The 12255-nt window shown below is 48.4% G+C and overlaps 1 protein-coding gene across 1 annotated transcript; it reads right to left on the bottom strand.

Moving 5' to 3' along the window:
- Positions 1–411: 411 nt before the first annotated feature.
- On the bottom strand, positions 412–3484 carry tent5aa (terminal nucleotidyltransferase 5Aa). Its single transcript, XM_076012827.1, has 2 exons — positions 2822–3484; positions 412–2319 (listed from the first exon to the last, which is right to left on the bottom strand). The coding sequence occupies exons 1-2, from the start codon at positions 3248–3250 to the stop codon at positions 1540–1542; spliced, it is 1209 nt and encodes a 402-aa protein (XP_075868942.1). The 5' UTR covers positions 3251–3484; the 3' UTR covers positions 412–1539.
- Positions 3485–12255: the final 8771 nt, after the last annotated feature.

Here is a 12255-nt window from a genome sequence, read left to right as displayed (position 1 = left end):
CCCAGGCTGTCTCACTCCCTGTCTCACTCCCTCCCTCCCACCCTCTTGCTCCTCCGTCTCCGCTTCCCCGACGCGCTATCGTGTCGACGGATGCCCCCCCCCCCCCCCCCCCATTAAAAGCTTCAGGGCTCCCCTGAGAACACAGGGCAGAGTCTCCGCGGGGGACCCCCAACCACCTCCACCCAGGCCTCTCACTGCACCCCGCCCCCCTCCCACAAACACCACCCCCCCCCCCCCCCCCCCAACAGGGCCCAGCTTCAAGCTCTTCGGCCGCAGCTGAGGAATTCCCTGCCAGGGTGCTACAGCAAACAGTATCTCATCGTCCCAATGGTCTGTTTCCGCAAAATATCCGTCGGGCTGCGACCAGGAAGTGCGCCTCTCTCGTCAGGGGCCACCTATTTTTGTTGTGTGTGTGTGTGTGTGTGTGTGTGTGTGTGTGTGTGTGTGTCACTGAGAGGAAAAAAAAAAAAAGAAGCACCACTGTACAAAAAGAGAGAGTGAGAGAGAGTGCAACCGCGTCGTTGCCCATGGTGCGACCGAGTCTGTCGTCCTTCCTCTCTCAATAAATACTCAACCACCGGTGATCGTTGGTGGACGTGTTTGGATCCTACAGTTAAAAATAATAATAGCCCCCTCCTCCACCTCCCAGCCCCTCAACCAAAACACTCGGCTGCTACTTGAGGGCAAAAAAGAAAAATCCACAAAAGTCACATGGCGTTTGTTGCGCACAGTCGGCGACTGTGTGCACGATTTTCACAGATACATTCACATGCCTCCGGTGCTGCTGCTGCTGCTGCTGCTGCCCGGTGTAGGGATAGGAGCGCTGGGGCTGTAATCATACGGCCTGCTCATTGGTTTCTCCACCCCCCCGCTGAGAGGCAATAGGCACTTCAGAACATGTACAAATAGACATAGGTTCATATTTCTTTTGTTGTTTGTTTGTCTGTCTGTCTGTCTGTCTGTCTGTCTGTCTGTCGCCCGTTTCAAAGTTTTCGGAGGTTAGAAACAATCAAAAATCATCTTTGGTCTGAACTCTGTAAACAACAGGAACTGTATCCAAAACTGCGACATTTCACTTCGGGCTGGTTGAGTTGAGCTTGGTGGTGGTGTGTGTGTGTGTGTGTGTGTGTGTGTGTGTATGTGTGTCTGATGCAGCTGCTTGGGTCTACGGTTTAGATTGTGCTGGCTAATCAATTCCTGACAGATTCAATCAGTGTTGTACACTTTGCTTTTAATGACGGCGGCTGCTGCTGCTGCTGCTGCTGCTGCTGCTGCTGCTGCTGCCGCCTGCGTAGCCTTTTGGCTGTGACACAGCTGCCTTCATAGCCTTTATTTCCAAATTAGACCTCGGCCAACGCCGGGCAGAATCTAACTGCGTACCAAGAAAAAATGACGTACGCACATCTTAAAGCAAACGCCCAGCAGGTCAACACTGCAGGTCTGCGTCGCTCGTCCCTGTGTAAACACATTGGCCCCCCTCTCTCTCTCTCTCTCTCTCTCCCTTTCCCTCTCTCCTCCTTCCTTCCTTCCCTCCCCGACTCAGTTGCAGGGCAGCCAAGTGGAGTACGCCGGCGGCTGGCACGCGAACATCGGCTGCACCTGCGCTATGTAGTAGTTGCTGAAGTTGCCATCGGCCACGTAGGGGGCGGGCTGGTAGTAGCAGGTGACGTTGGCCACGTTGGGGATGACGTTCTGCTCAGCCAGCACGCGCACCGCCAGCATGGCAATGAGCCCCAGCGTCTGCCGCCGCTCGTGTCCCATCAGGCACACCGTGCTCTCGTTGACCACGCTGTGCAGCGTGGTCAGGTAGTCGTACTTGCGCTCCTCCAGGCCCACGAAGTGGTTCTGCAGGTAGGACTCCAGCTTGCGCTGCTGCTCGCCGATGTCGGAGAAGTCGATGAAGAAGCGCGAGCACATGTAGCGCTGCAGCGACTTCATCTCCGACTCGGACGCGGCCCGGAAGCCCCTCACCAGCAGGTGGCAGTACTTGAGGAGGCCGCCGCCCCGGATCTCCTCGGGGCTGCGCGTGCAGATGACCTTGTGGCGCAGGTGGTCCAGGGCCTGGGCGAAGTCGCCGTAGACGCTCTCGCCCACCACGGTGGGGTGGAAGGTCTCCGCCATGGGGTTCCGCGAGCACTCGTAGAAGAGCAGCAGCGAGTCCAGCTTGATCTGGAAGGAGTCCACGCTGAACTCGAACTGCCGGCGGAGGGAGTCGACGAACTTCAGCTCCACGTTCTTGCCCCGGTTGTTGGACAGCGAGATGAGGCTCCAGCGGTCCGAGTCGTTGCACACCTTCACCATCTTCTGCACGTAGGCCTCCTGCGGAGAGACGTCCGTCAGTCAATTTTTAAATTAGAAAAAAAAAACTTCAGATGAGAAAAAACATTTCCATGTACATTCTGCATGAATCAATCTTTGCTTAGCAGAGAGATAACTTCCAATAAAGGCAAATAAAAAGAATCATTTTCATATACATTCATGCTACATGCATCTGTGTTCTGAAGCTCCTGCTATTAATCTCATTGACCTAAATATTAACAATGTACTCGGATAGCGGATCTAGGTGGTGGAACTCTGAACCTTCCCTAATTGGCTTGAGGGAATCCTCTTAACTGCAAAACCAACCTTTTACTATGACTGAACTAATCTAATTGTACATCTAATTGTTGTTAAGCCGAACGGGCACAAATTCCATTAAGTTTTGTCACTTATCTAAAAGTAAGCATGAGAATCGCGAGGAGGATGGAGGGCGGAGTGGAAGGGGTGAATGGTGGTGTGGGAGGGCGGGGGGGTGTTTGAGGGGGTCAAACACACGACGTACCTTTAACGTCAGAGGGGTGATTTTCTCTTTATTCACACAGTCCGGTAAGAAATCCAGCAGGCAGTCCAGCACGATGTCCTTGACAGTCTGGAAGTCGCTCTCTCCCTTCATGTCCGCGCAAAATATCAGGTCGAGGTCCTTGAAGCCCAGCCCGCTGTCCTCGTGCAGGATGTGGCTCGCGGCGGAGCCGTTCAGACGCACGTCGCGGACGCGGATGTGCTTCTCCTCCATGCGGCTGCGCACCACCTTGACGATCTGCCGCGGCTGCATCCCCAGCGTGGGGAAGTTCCCGCGGCCGTGGATCGGGATGGTCTCCGTCAGGATGGCGTCCAGCCGCTGCACTTGCTCCCAGCTGAGGACGCTGACGCCGCTGCAGTCCGCCGCGTCGGACGGGCAGCCGACGGCGGAGCTGCTGTCGTCCTCTGACATGGTGCCGCGAGAAAAATAAAAATAAATAATAGAAAATAAAAACTTTGTCGGGCTGTAATCGACTCGAAATAGAAAAGGATCGTCTCAAGACGGCGTTTGCGTCTTTACGCACACAAGTGGAGAGATTCTAGGTCTAGGTCTTCATCGGGATCCCAAGTGTCTGGCTCACTGCAAACTTATTGCAAAAATAAATAGATAATCTTTAAGCAAAAAAAAAAAAAAAAAAAAAAAAAAAAAAAGTAGCACCAAGGCAAGAAAAAAAGGTAAAAAGGTAACAGCTGCGATGGTCTGCGCAATACAGAGTTTTTAAGAAACAAGCAGCTTCTGCTCGGAGCTCCAAAGCTTGCAGCGGCGGTCAACAAAACACGGCAAACACAGCCCGCCTCGCGAGGAGAGAAACGAAACTTTCTCCCGTCTTCCGCCTCTTTTTAAAACGTTCTGTCGGGCGCAGACCGTCAGTGCGTCCGAGCGCTGCGCATCACAGCCTTTGAAGGTCGCCGATGAGCCAGGAGGGGGTTTGCTTTTCCGGCTGTGACTCCATCGCCCGAAGGCACGCCTATGACTGTATGAATTTGCATGAATAAGTCGCTCCACGAGCCGCACTTCTTCTTCGCTTTCTTCTTCTTCTTCTTTTTTTTTTTTTTTTGCGAAAGCGCACCGATCAATCAACCGCCCCCTTCGGTAGTCTCGTGGATTCTTACGCGCAGCGATCCTACATTTTTTTTTTTTTCCTTCTTTCTTCTTCTTCTTCTCCTCTGTTGCGATTCTCCTCTTGCTGCCAACTAAACGATCCCGGTAATGTTCTCAGGAAATCCAGCCCGCTCTCCCCTCAACGTAGTTCACTTCAACATCTCTCGCTCTCTCTCTCTCTCCCTCCCTCCCTCCCTCCCTCATTCCTTCCTCCCTCCCTCCCTCTTTCCTTCCCTTCCTGACACTTGTGCGGAAGTTAACTGTTACCTGCCCACCGGACGCGCCGCGTCCGTCTGCAGCGGCTGCAGCCTGTGCAGGGTGTGCGTCTGTCTGGAGATGAGAGCCGAACATCGACCACCAGCCCGCCGCCGCCGTCCCTCCGAGGACCACCGACTCACATGACCACACGGTTGAGACCATGCACCTCCCTCCTATCCCCACGCTGCTTTCATGACACCCGCGACGCCTTAGGGGGAAAAAAGAAGAAAAAGAAAAAGGAAACAAACTGATGCTCGTTGGGTTGATTGATTTGCTGTTTGGAAAGACGCGCCGTTTGTTCTGCAGAGCCGTTGTGCAACATATGACATACTAGAGGGAGATGGCAAATAAACAGGGGGGGGGGAGAAATGGCTTTAAAAGTACAGTGGAAAACCTCCCATTCAACTGTTGCATGTCCGCATTACTGTATGAAGCCGCCCTGGTGTCGCTACGTCGCCCTCTGTTGGCGAGTTTAGGTTCTGCTGCATAGCCGCTCATCCTCTCAACGCATGCTCTGTTTCTATTTAACGTGAACAGTTTGAGTTATACCTGTTCATACAGTCACCAAAGCGTCCCCCCAGAACTCCCAGACTAAATCAGGCAGGTAATATTGCCTTGATCCCGTAATCCAGTTGCCCCCAAACCTCTAACACCCCCCAGCCTCGGTTTGCAGCTCAGCAGAGATGCCATTTTCACCAGAAAGAAGTCCTTTGCTTGGGGCTGGATTGCAGCTATTTTATTGTATTTTATGAAAAAAAAAAAAAAAAAAAAGTAGATCTGCTCCAGGTGTGACATCAGGAGTACTGCGCACGTACCCTTTGATGCCCGTGGTTCGGAGAGCATGTGACAGGGGGTCGGGCAGGGGTTCAAGCAGGAAGCGGAGGGGTCAGTGGGTGGCATCTGTCACCGAGACTCCATTATAGGCAGTGCAAAGCCTTGCGTCACTGCAGCCGCCCAGCCCTGTAAACCCTGCTTATCCCATTTACTCCACTGCACTCGCATCTTAACTCTGCGCAGGAGAGGCTCTGGCTCGGCATAGCGCTCGTGCACACACACAAAGCCAAAGCTTTATGTAGGGGTGTGTGTGTGTGTGTTTTATTTAATTGCTGCACTTTTCAGAAGGTGTGCGCAAAAAACGCACAGTTTTGGGAACTGGCTCCATGTGATGTCATAAAGGGCACATCAGAGATGCACCTTCAACGTTAGTGACACACCGCCAGCAGGTTAAGCTGCATTTTTAGACCACTCCTGGGCATACAGGGTGTTTTGTTTTTTTCATCCCCTTGCAAATATCCTAAAGGTTCAGCAAACAACGCCTTAGTTTCAGAGGCTGAAACCCTGCACTTTTGTAAATAGGGGGCTAAATATGCTGTTTACTAAGATCTGTTGAGTCTTGTTTTTGTTTGCTTTTTTTTCTTTAGATAAATGCAAAATAGTTAAAATCTAAGAAAGAAAAAAAAAAAGTTTGTGCACAACTTTTCAACTTCATATCTCGCCTTTTGGCAAGTGGCGCGGCAGGTTAAATAGTGGGTCATTATCGAGCTCCACATCTGGAAATTTGCATGGAACCATCAGGTGGATGCGGCGGCCTCGTCGATGTGTTTGCCATGTGCGGAGGGGAGGCGGCCGCCTCGCACCGAGCCAAAACCGAATCAGAGACGCTGTCAGCAGGTAGGACGCAGGTCCAGGACGGAGCTCCGCTGACGAGCTGCTCGCAAACACACGACTCATCACCTCATTAGCGCTTAATGGATGATTCATGCGGATGCGGTGACTCGGGAGGAGTGGAGGTGCTGTTGTCATGAAATTAAAAGGGAGTTTTAAGCGCGCACACGTTCTCCCCTCAAACGGCAATGACTTTGTGCGCTTTTCTTTCTTTTCTCCTTTTGTTTTTTGTTTTTTAAGATAAGAACATCAACAACTTGAACCATAGGAAGAAGTGGTCAATATTACCAATGCACAGAACATATGGAGACTCCGATGTATACGAGGGAGTTAGTTTCCCTGTGGAGCCAGTACTTCGCTACCCCGTCTCTCGGGATCGTTGAAACATTTTCCGCCCACTCAAGATTAATAAAAAAGATTAAGAGAAAAGACAGCAGTGCAATTGTATTTTCCTGTAAGAGCCATCTGACTGTACAGGCAGTATCGTCTTAACCAAGAAAGAGAAAAGAACCTCGCTGGCCGATGGGCTTCAAAATAACAAAGACAAAGTGTGTGTGATTTACAATGAACAAAACAAAGAAACGAAGACATATATGTATATGAATACATAGATGTTTTCATAAAATAACATTGTGTTAAATTACTTAAGAAACCTTTGTGACGGATTAAAAGTGCTTCTCCCAGTGATCTAGACTGGCTAATTAAAAATCAAAGAGACTTTGAAATAACAAATAATTGATGGATTCCCGCTCTCAATTTGAGCGCTCGTGTGTTTGGCTGCGTCTGCCTCCCTTCCAACAGCTGGATGAGCTTCCCTTAGGCATAATTATTTGAATTCCTCTCTCATTAGGAACAAAACCCTGTGCCTGTTTCTACCAGACTGACCTTCGTCAGGGGAGGAGAGAACGGAACAGCTTGGGCGTGTTTACAGGGGCTCGCCTGGCCTGGCCTGGCCACGGTACGGTGTTAGGGTGTTTGCACTGGTGCTTGTTATATCACACCAAATGTGAGGAAACAGGCCAGGAGGCAGTTGGGCGGTTAACAAAAACAACACGCAAGTTCACCAAGTCTTTTGTGAGCGCAGTGAATTATTGAAATATTCTCATATTGTATCAATTTCTGATCTTTTGTTTTCTTCAGAGAAATGATATAAAAACCAAAAAGTTCTCCAGGGAACAACACCATTTAACCATCTGCTTAAAACGCATTAGCATTTTTTTGGGCCGTCAACATGTTGAGCTGGGGATAGAAGCATGGTGGCTATGAGGCCAGTCTCAGAAGGTGCTGGTGGTTACTGACAGGTAGAGGTGTCAGCGAGGTGACAGTACCCTTTGCGACATCACAGCAGGCTAAATTGTGACTTCTAGATCAGCGGGCTGAGCAAAAGAAGTAAAGGATGGACTTTTCCCATTCCTGTCCATTGATAGTCTCGAGCAGGCACGGGCAAACCCCGGCTCGGGGGCCTAATGTGGTCCGTTGAGCTTTTTAATTCGGCCTGCCAAACTTTGAGAAATGATATTAAGTAAGTAAGTCATAAAATAACTGTATTTCATCCATTTGTCAATGTTTTTAGAGTCATTTCAATAAAGAGCTAAATACCACGGGGCTTCAAAGACACATATTTTGTTGAAGCGGTTTTGTTCATTTTAGGACCCATTGTGGCCCACCAATCAAAACGTTTGTCCACTCCTGGGCTAAAGGCACATAGTATTATTATAGCAATATTGGTGAGGTGAGTACTGCACATTATTGGCTACTCAGTTATTAATAACAGTCAATGGGAGGAGAGTCTTTTTGCGTTGTCCTTGGACACAAAGAGGACCAGAAAATGTCTGTGAGGTGAAAACAAAGGTGCAGCAATCACTTCCCCACACCCTCCTTCCTTTGTGGGGAGATAAGTGTGTTCCCAGAGAAGCTGCGCTATTTCGCTGTCAAAGAGATCTTCATCGCTGCTGATGATGGTTAGTTTTGGTTTAGCATCAGACAGAAACTGAATTTATGCTCTTTTTTTTGTGTTTTTCTTCAGTGAAACCAGCTCCTCGACTACACCGACACAGAGCTGGTGAATCGTTTCTCGGATGCTAAAAGTGAAGCGTATGCACGGGGGTGAAGCAGCAGCAGCAGCAGCAGCCGCCTCGGCACAGAGAATTCCTTTCTTCCAGCTCCGCCATAGATCCTCGAGGAGGAGAGCTGGTGGGTGTGGTGGTGACTCTGGTTTCCGGTGATCCCGTCAGATCACTGCCGAGGGTTACAGAGGGGGTCTTGTTTCGCTGGGAGATAGAGAGCCTCAACCCTGCCCCTCCACCCCCCCCCCCCACCCAACTCACCTACTCAGCCTCATTATAAGCCCTTTGTGATTCCACCGCCTGCAGGTCCAGCGGCCGTAAAAAGAGGCCGAACGACGCTGCTGCTGAAGCACTTGAGATGTAATAGATGCTACAGACACGCTGGGATAATAGTGGAGCTCTGTACACCGTGTGCCGTCTCAATCTCTCTGGCTGCACTTTGCTCGGGTGGATTGGCGTTAGCAGCACATAGGCAGCCTTCCTCTCTCCCTCCCTTCCTCCCCACTGTACTGGAGACGTGCTGGAAAAACACATCAGGCAGCCACACCTTCAGTTTACAGGCTTCGAAGCGCATCTCTCCGCAGGCGCAGCTATTTAAAATAACAAACGCGTCAAATCACTCGTTTAGCATGGGGGAAAGGGGAAGGAGGATCCCCATCTAGGCAGTCGGTTGTTTATGCAGAGTAAGATCTATGATCTCTGTGTGTAGATTCTCAGTCAACAAGGCCAAAGGCAACCACAGCTGTTTTTTTGCCCTCAACCATTTGGAAGCGAAGGAGACTTTTATGGAAGACCAAACCAAAAGGAAGTCCCGCTGCCTTTGACTCAAGCGCTCAAGATCTGTTACCCTGAAACAGGGTAACAGCAGAGCTTGGCTTATCTTCTGGATAGGATTTCAGCGATTTCCTCATCAGTCAGGGGTGGAAAAAGCGATCTCGTGTTTCAACCCCATCTTGAGTGAAGATATTGAAAGGCTCCTTTCATGTGTCAGTCTACTGATACTTGCTTAGCCTACAAGCCCTGAGAAGATGAAAAGCCATGAAAAAAAAAAAAGAAACTGCCCCTTTTCATGTGTGGCAACTCCATCAAGTACCCAACTAACCCTTCAAAACCCATCCTTGGCATCTCATTAACAACATCATACTTCTTTTCATGACCAATTCTTGCCACCTCTGCCATGAACACATGCTGAAATGTTAGCCTCCAGGCTAATGTCTGCCTCCAGGCTAATGTCTGCCTCTAGACTGGCTGGAAGCAGCTTTACTGAACCGATGGCCAGAAAAATGTTATTGGCATCATAAAAGAAAAAAAAGAAAATCAGTCTCGCAAGAAAATTGCGACATTTATTGAGTCATGTACAATGGTGCCATGTTTCCTGCAGCAAATCCTGGCATAATATTGAAGTATGAAGTATTTTTTTTATTGAATAAAAGGGACTATAAATGTTTTTGTTAGAACGCCATTGAGACATCAATGCAAGTATAGACGTTCTGAATTAAATTTGAATCAATATAAAAAGTAACGCTACATCCCACTATATGTCACACATTGCTTTCAGAAAAAAAGGGGATTCCCAAGTGTGTTTTATGAGACTCTTCTGAAAACAAGGAAGCAGTCGTTCCGTTCCAAAGGTAACAGAATTATAGTTTTATGTGGGCTTCGGTGGTGTTGTTTTTTGGCCAGACAATTCCCAGGAGTCTAGTCATCGTTTTAGGGCCGCAGGCAAACAACTCTTGTAAAACCCGCAAATTCTCATGAAACCGAGAAAGGGGAGATAAAATGAGTCGGAACGGGCATGTGAGGCCCTCGCAAACCGTCACCGGTGTTACTTCTGTACAAATCCAGACTGGCGCTTCCTCACCGAGGAGCTACTGATGCTCTGATGCTAGGCTATGAGTTTCAAATGAATACAGTGTTCAAAAGTTTTTCATGTGAGAATCTAAAAACGGCCGACTCAAGAGGTTAAGGAAGGTGAAAAAAAAAGTTAGAAAATGACTCTGCAGAGAAGATTATGCGCATATATTAAGTTTTAGCAAACTAAATAAATAAAGGCTTCAGGTGCGCTACCACAGGTCATTCCTGCCTGCAGCCATTAGGCTGTAGAACTGCACTCATCTATTTGCAGTATACACTTGCTGCTGAAATTATGCTTTCCCCCCCCCCCCCAGTGTGGGATCAATAAAGTCCTTTTATTCTATTCTATTCAGAGAAAACTGAAAGGTTGCAGTTTTTCTTTAGGGAGAAAAACTGCAACTCACTCGCACTTTACATCCGTCATGCCATTCATTGAATTGGCACATGCAACGTCACAGGACTTTCCTGCCGAGAGCCACGTGACACCGAGGCTGTCAGACTGCCAGGGTGAGGCAGCCAAGAGTGACTGAATGACGGCAGGCAGGCACGTTCTGGCCGTGCTCCCTGAGCGCAGTCCACTTCCTGAGGCCCTAATAATCTCCATAAAGCTGGCAGCGGAACGGCCGCGAGGAGGACAGGTAATCCCGGGCTAATTGGCTCCATGTCTAACTGGGATTGAGCGGGCCGCTCGACCCGGCGCTCCGACTGAGACGCAGGTCCGCGTCCACTCCGAGAGAGCATATAATAACTCTTAAGTAACTCTTAAGGGACTTACTCAGGAGCGGAAATGCATTAGTGAAGCTCTGAGAAGATCAAGCGGTGGAGCTCTGCAGAGAAACTGGTGCGAGTCTTTTCCTTCACCTTATATTTCATTCTTTTGAGCAGATATGCAGTGCAGCGGTGGCCTGGAGGTTGGCGAAGGGAGCTTGTGATCGATTTGTGTGGGAAACTGCTTGTCTCCACCCCTATCAGCACCACTGACTGGAGGCCCCCGCAGCCCTGACTGGTCCGAGTTCAGGTGAATCGTGAATAGAGCGCATCAAATGCAGACGAACAAATTCCCCAAGGGGATCAATCAATAAAGATGAAAATCAGCTTTTTTAACAAGCCCTTTGTGACATCACAAATGACACTGATACACTAACTTCCAGGTGTTCTTTCTGCCCTTTGAGATCGCCTCATGTTTGTCCCTTTCCGAACAAACTGTGAGGGAACATTTCAGTGGGAGGCTGCAAACAGTGGGCTAAATATAGCATTTTTGGGGGGTTGATCCATTATGCATGGCTGAAAGTGAAGCTATATGTAACATAACGTGTATAACATGGGGCCTTTTAAAGTAGCATCTAAAATGAATTAACCCATGCTTACAACATAGCCGTCTTGCTTGCGCTTTACCGTATAACCATTGTGTCACGGTATTTATGACTTGATTTTGCACTCCATGTTCCTGTCCATTCATAAAAATACATTGTACTTTTTTTTTTGTACATTTGTATATATTTTACTCAACTAAGGCTTTTACGTTTATCATTTTCCCACTGGGGACAATTACAGTTTTTTTGAATAAAATTAAATTGATATTGAAGCTGAGGGACACGTTATGAAGGACTAATTATTGCACAAATGAAAATGCATGTCAAGCACAAAACTACACAGGCGAGATTAAGATTTCTCCTCAAAGTGCTCAATGTTTTCACCATCTAATTTCTCCACGTTCAGCACTCCTCATGGTTGGCAACAGACAAGGATTAATAAGGCATACTTGGCTTTGCTCAGAATATTAAAATTAACATCACATCTAACTAAGTCCAGTGCAGCGTTGTTATGGTTGTGTGTCTGTATAAAGTTGAGTGACGCTGTCAGAGTAGCGTCCTCTGTAATCAGTCAAGCCAAGGACAGCAGGAACGTTGCTGACAAGGACACAAGGAAGCCCGTTTTTCAAATAGTGCGAACATCATATCCCCAAACAATAATAATAACAATAAAAAAAAAACATCATCAAGGTCTTAAAAAAAAATCATTCACAAAGACAGACAAACAGGACATTTGTCATCACTTGCCATGAGAATTGTAAAACATTAAAATACAGACCTGAATGCAGGGACAGTTGGAAGAATCCTGTCATCAGCCAGGCACCTGGTGGAGGACGGTGTTGTAAAGCAGCAGTGTTTCATTAAGCCTTTGATTCACGTGTTGTCCCCACTCTGACTAATCGATCCTAATGTGCAATTAATATTTCCCCCGGTGAGCCGTCTCTTCCTGACTCCCGATGTGATGCTCTACACGCAATTACATTTAATCAGACCCCTAAATCGCCATACTCGCTGCTCAGATCAGGGTCAACACAGTTAATCACAGGCTGAGACTCGATAATGGCTGCTTGCTCATGCAGGGCAGCTAGAGTGTCAGGAGACGGCCGGATTAAATGTTATCTTGATTAAATGCGGTGAGAGCCACATCTCCTCGTATCGG

This window comes from Nelusetta ayraudi, unplaced genomic scaffold (genome assembly GCF_046127955.1).
Source record: "Nelusetta ayraudi isolate G7.1 ecotype Tasmania unplaced genomic scaffold, CSIRO-AGI_Nayr_v1 ptg000136l, whole genome shotgun sequence".
Classification (NCBI taxonomy): Eukaryota; Metazoa; Chordata; class Actinopteri; order Tetraodontiformes; family Monacanthidae; genus Nelusetta; species Nelusetta ayraudi.
Note: the sequence above shows the minus strand (reverse complement) of the source record. Positions and strands in the feature narration are given on the sequence as shown.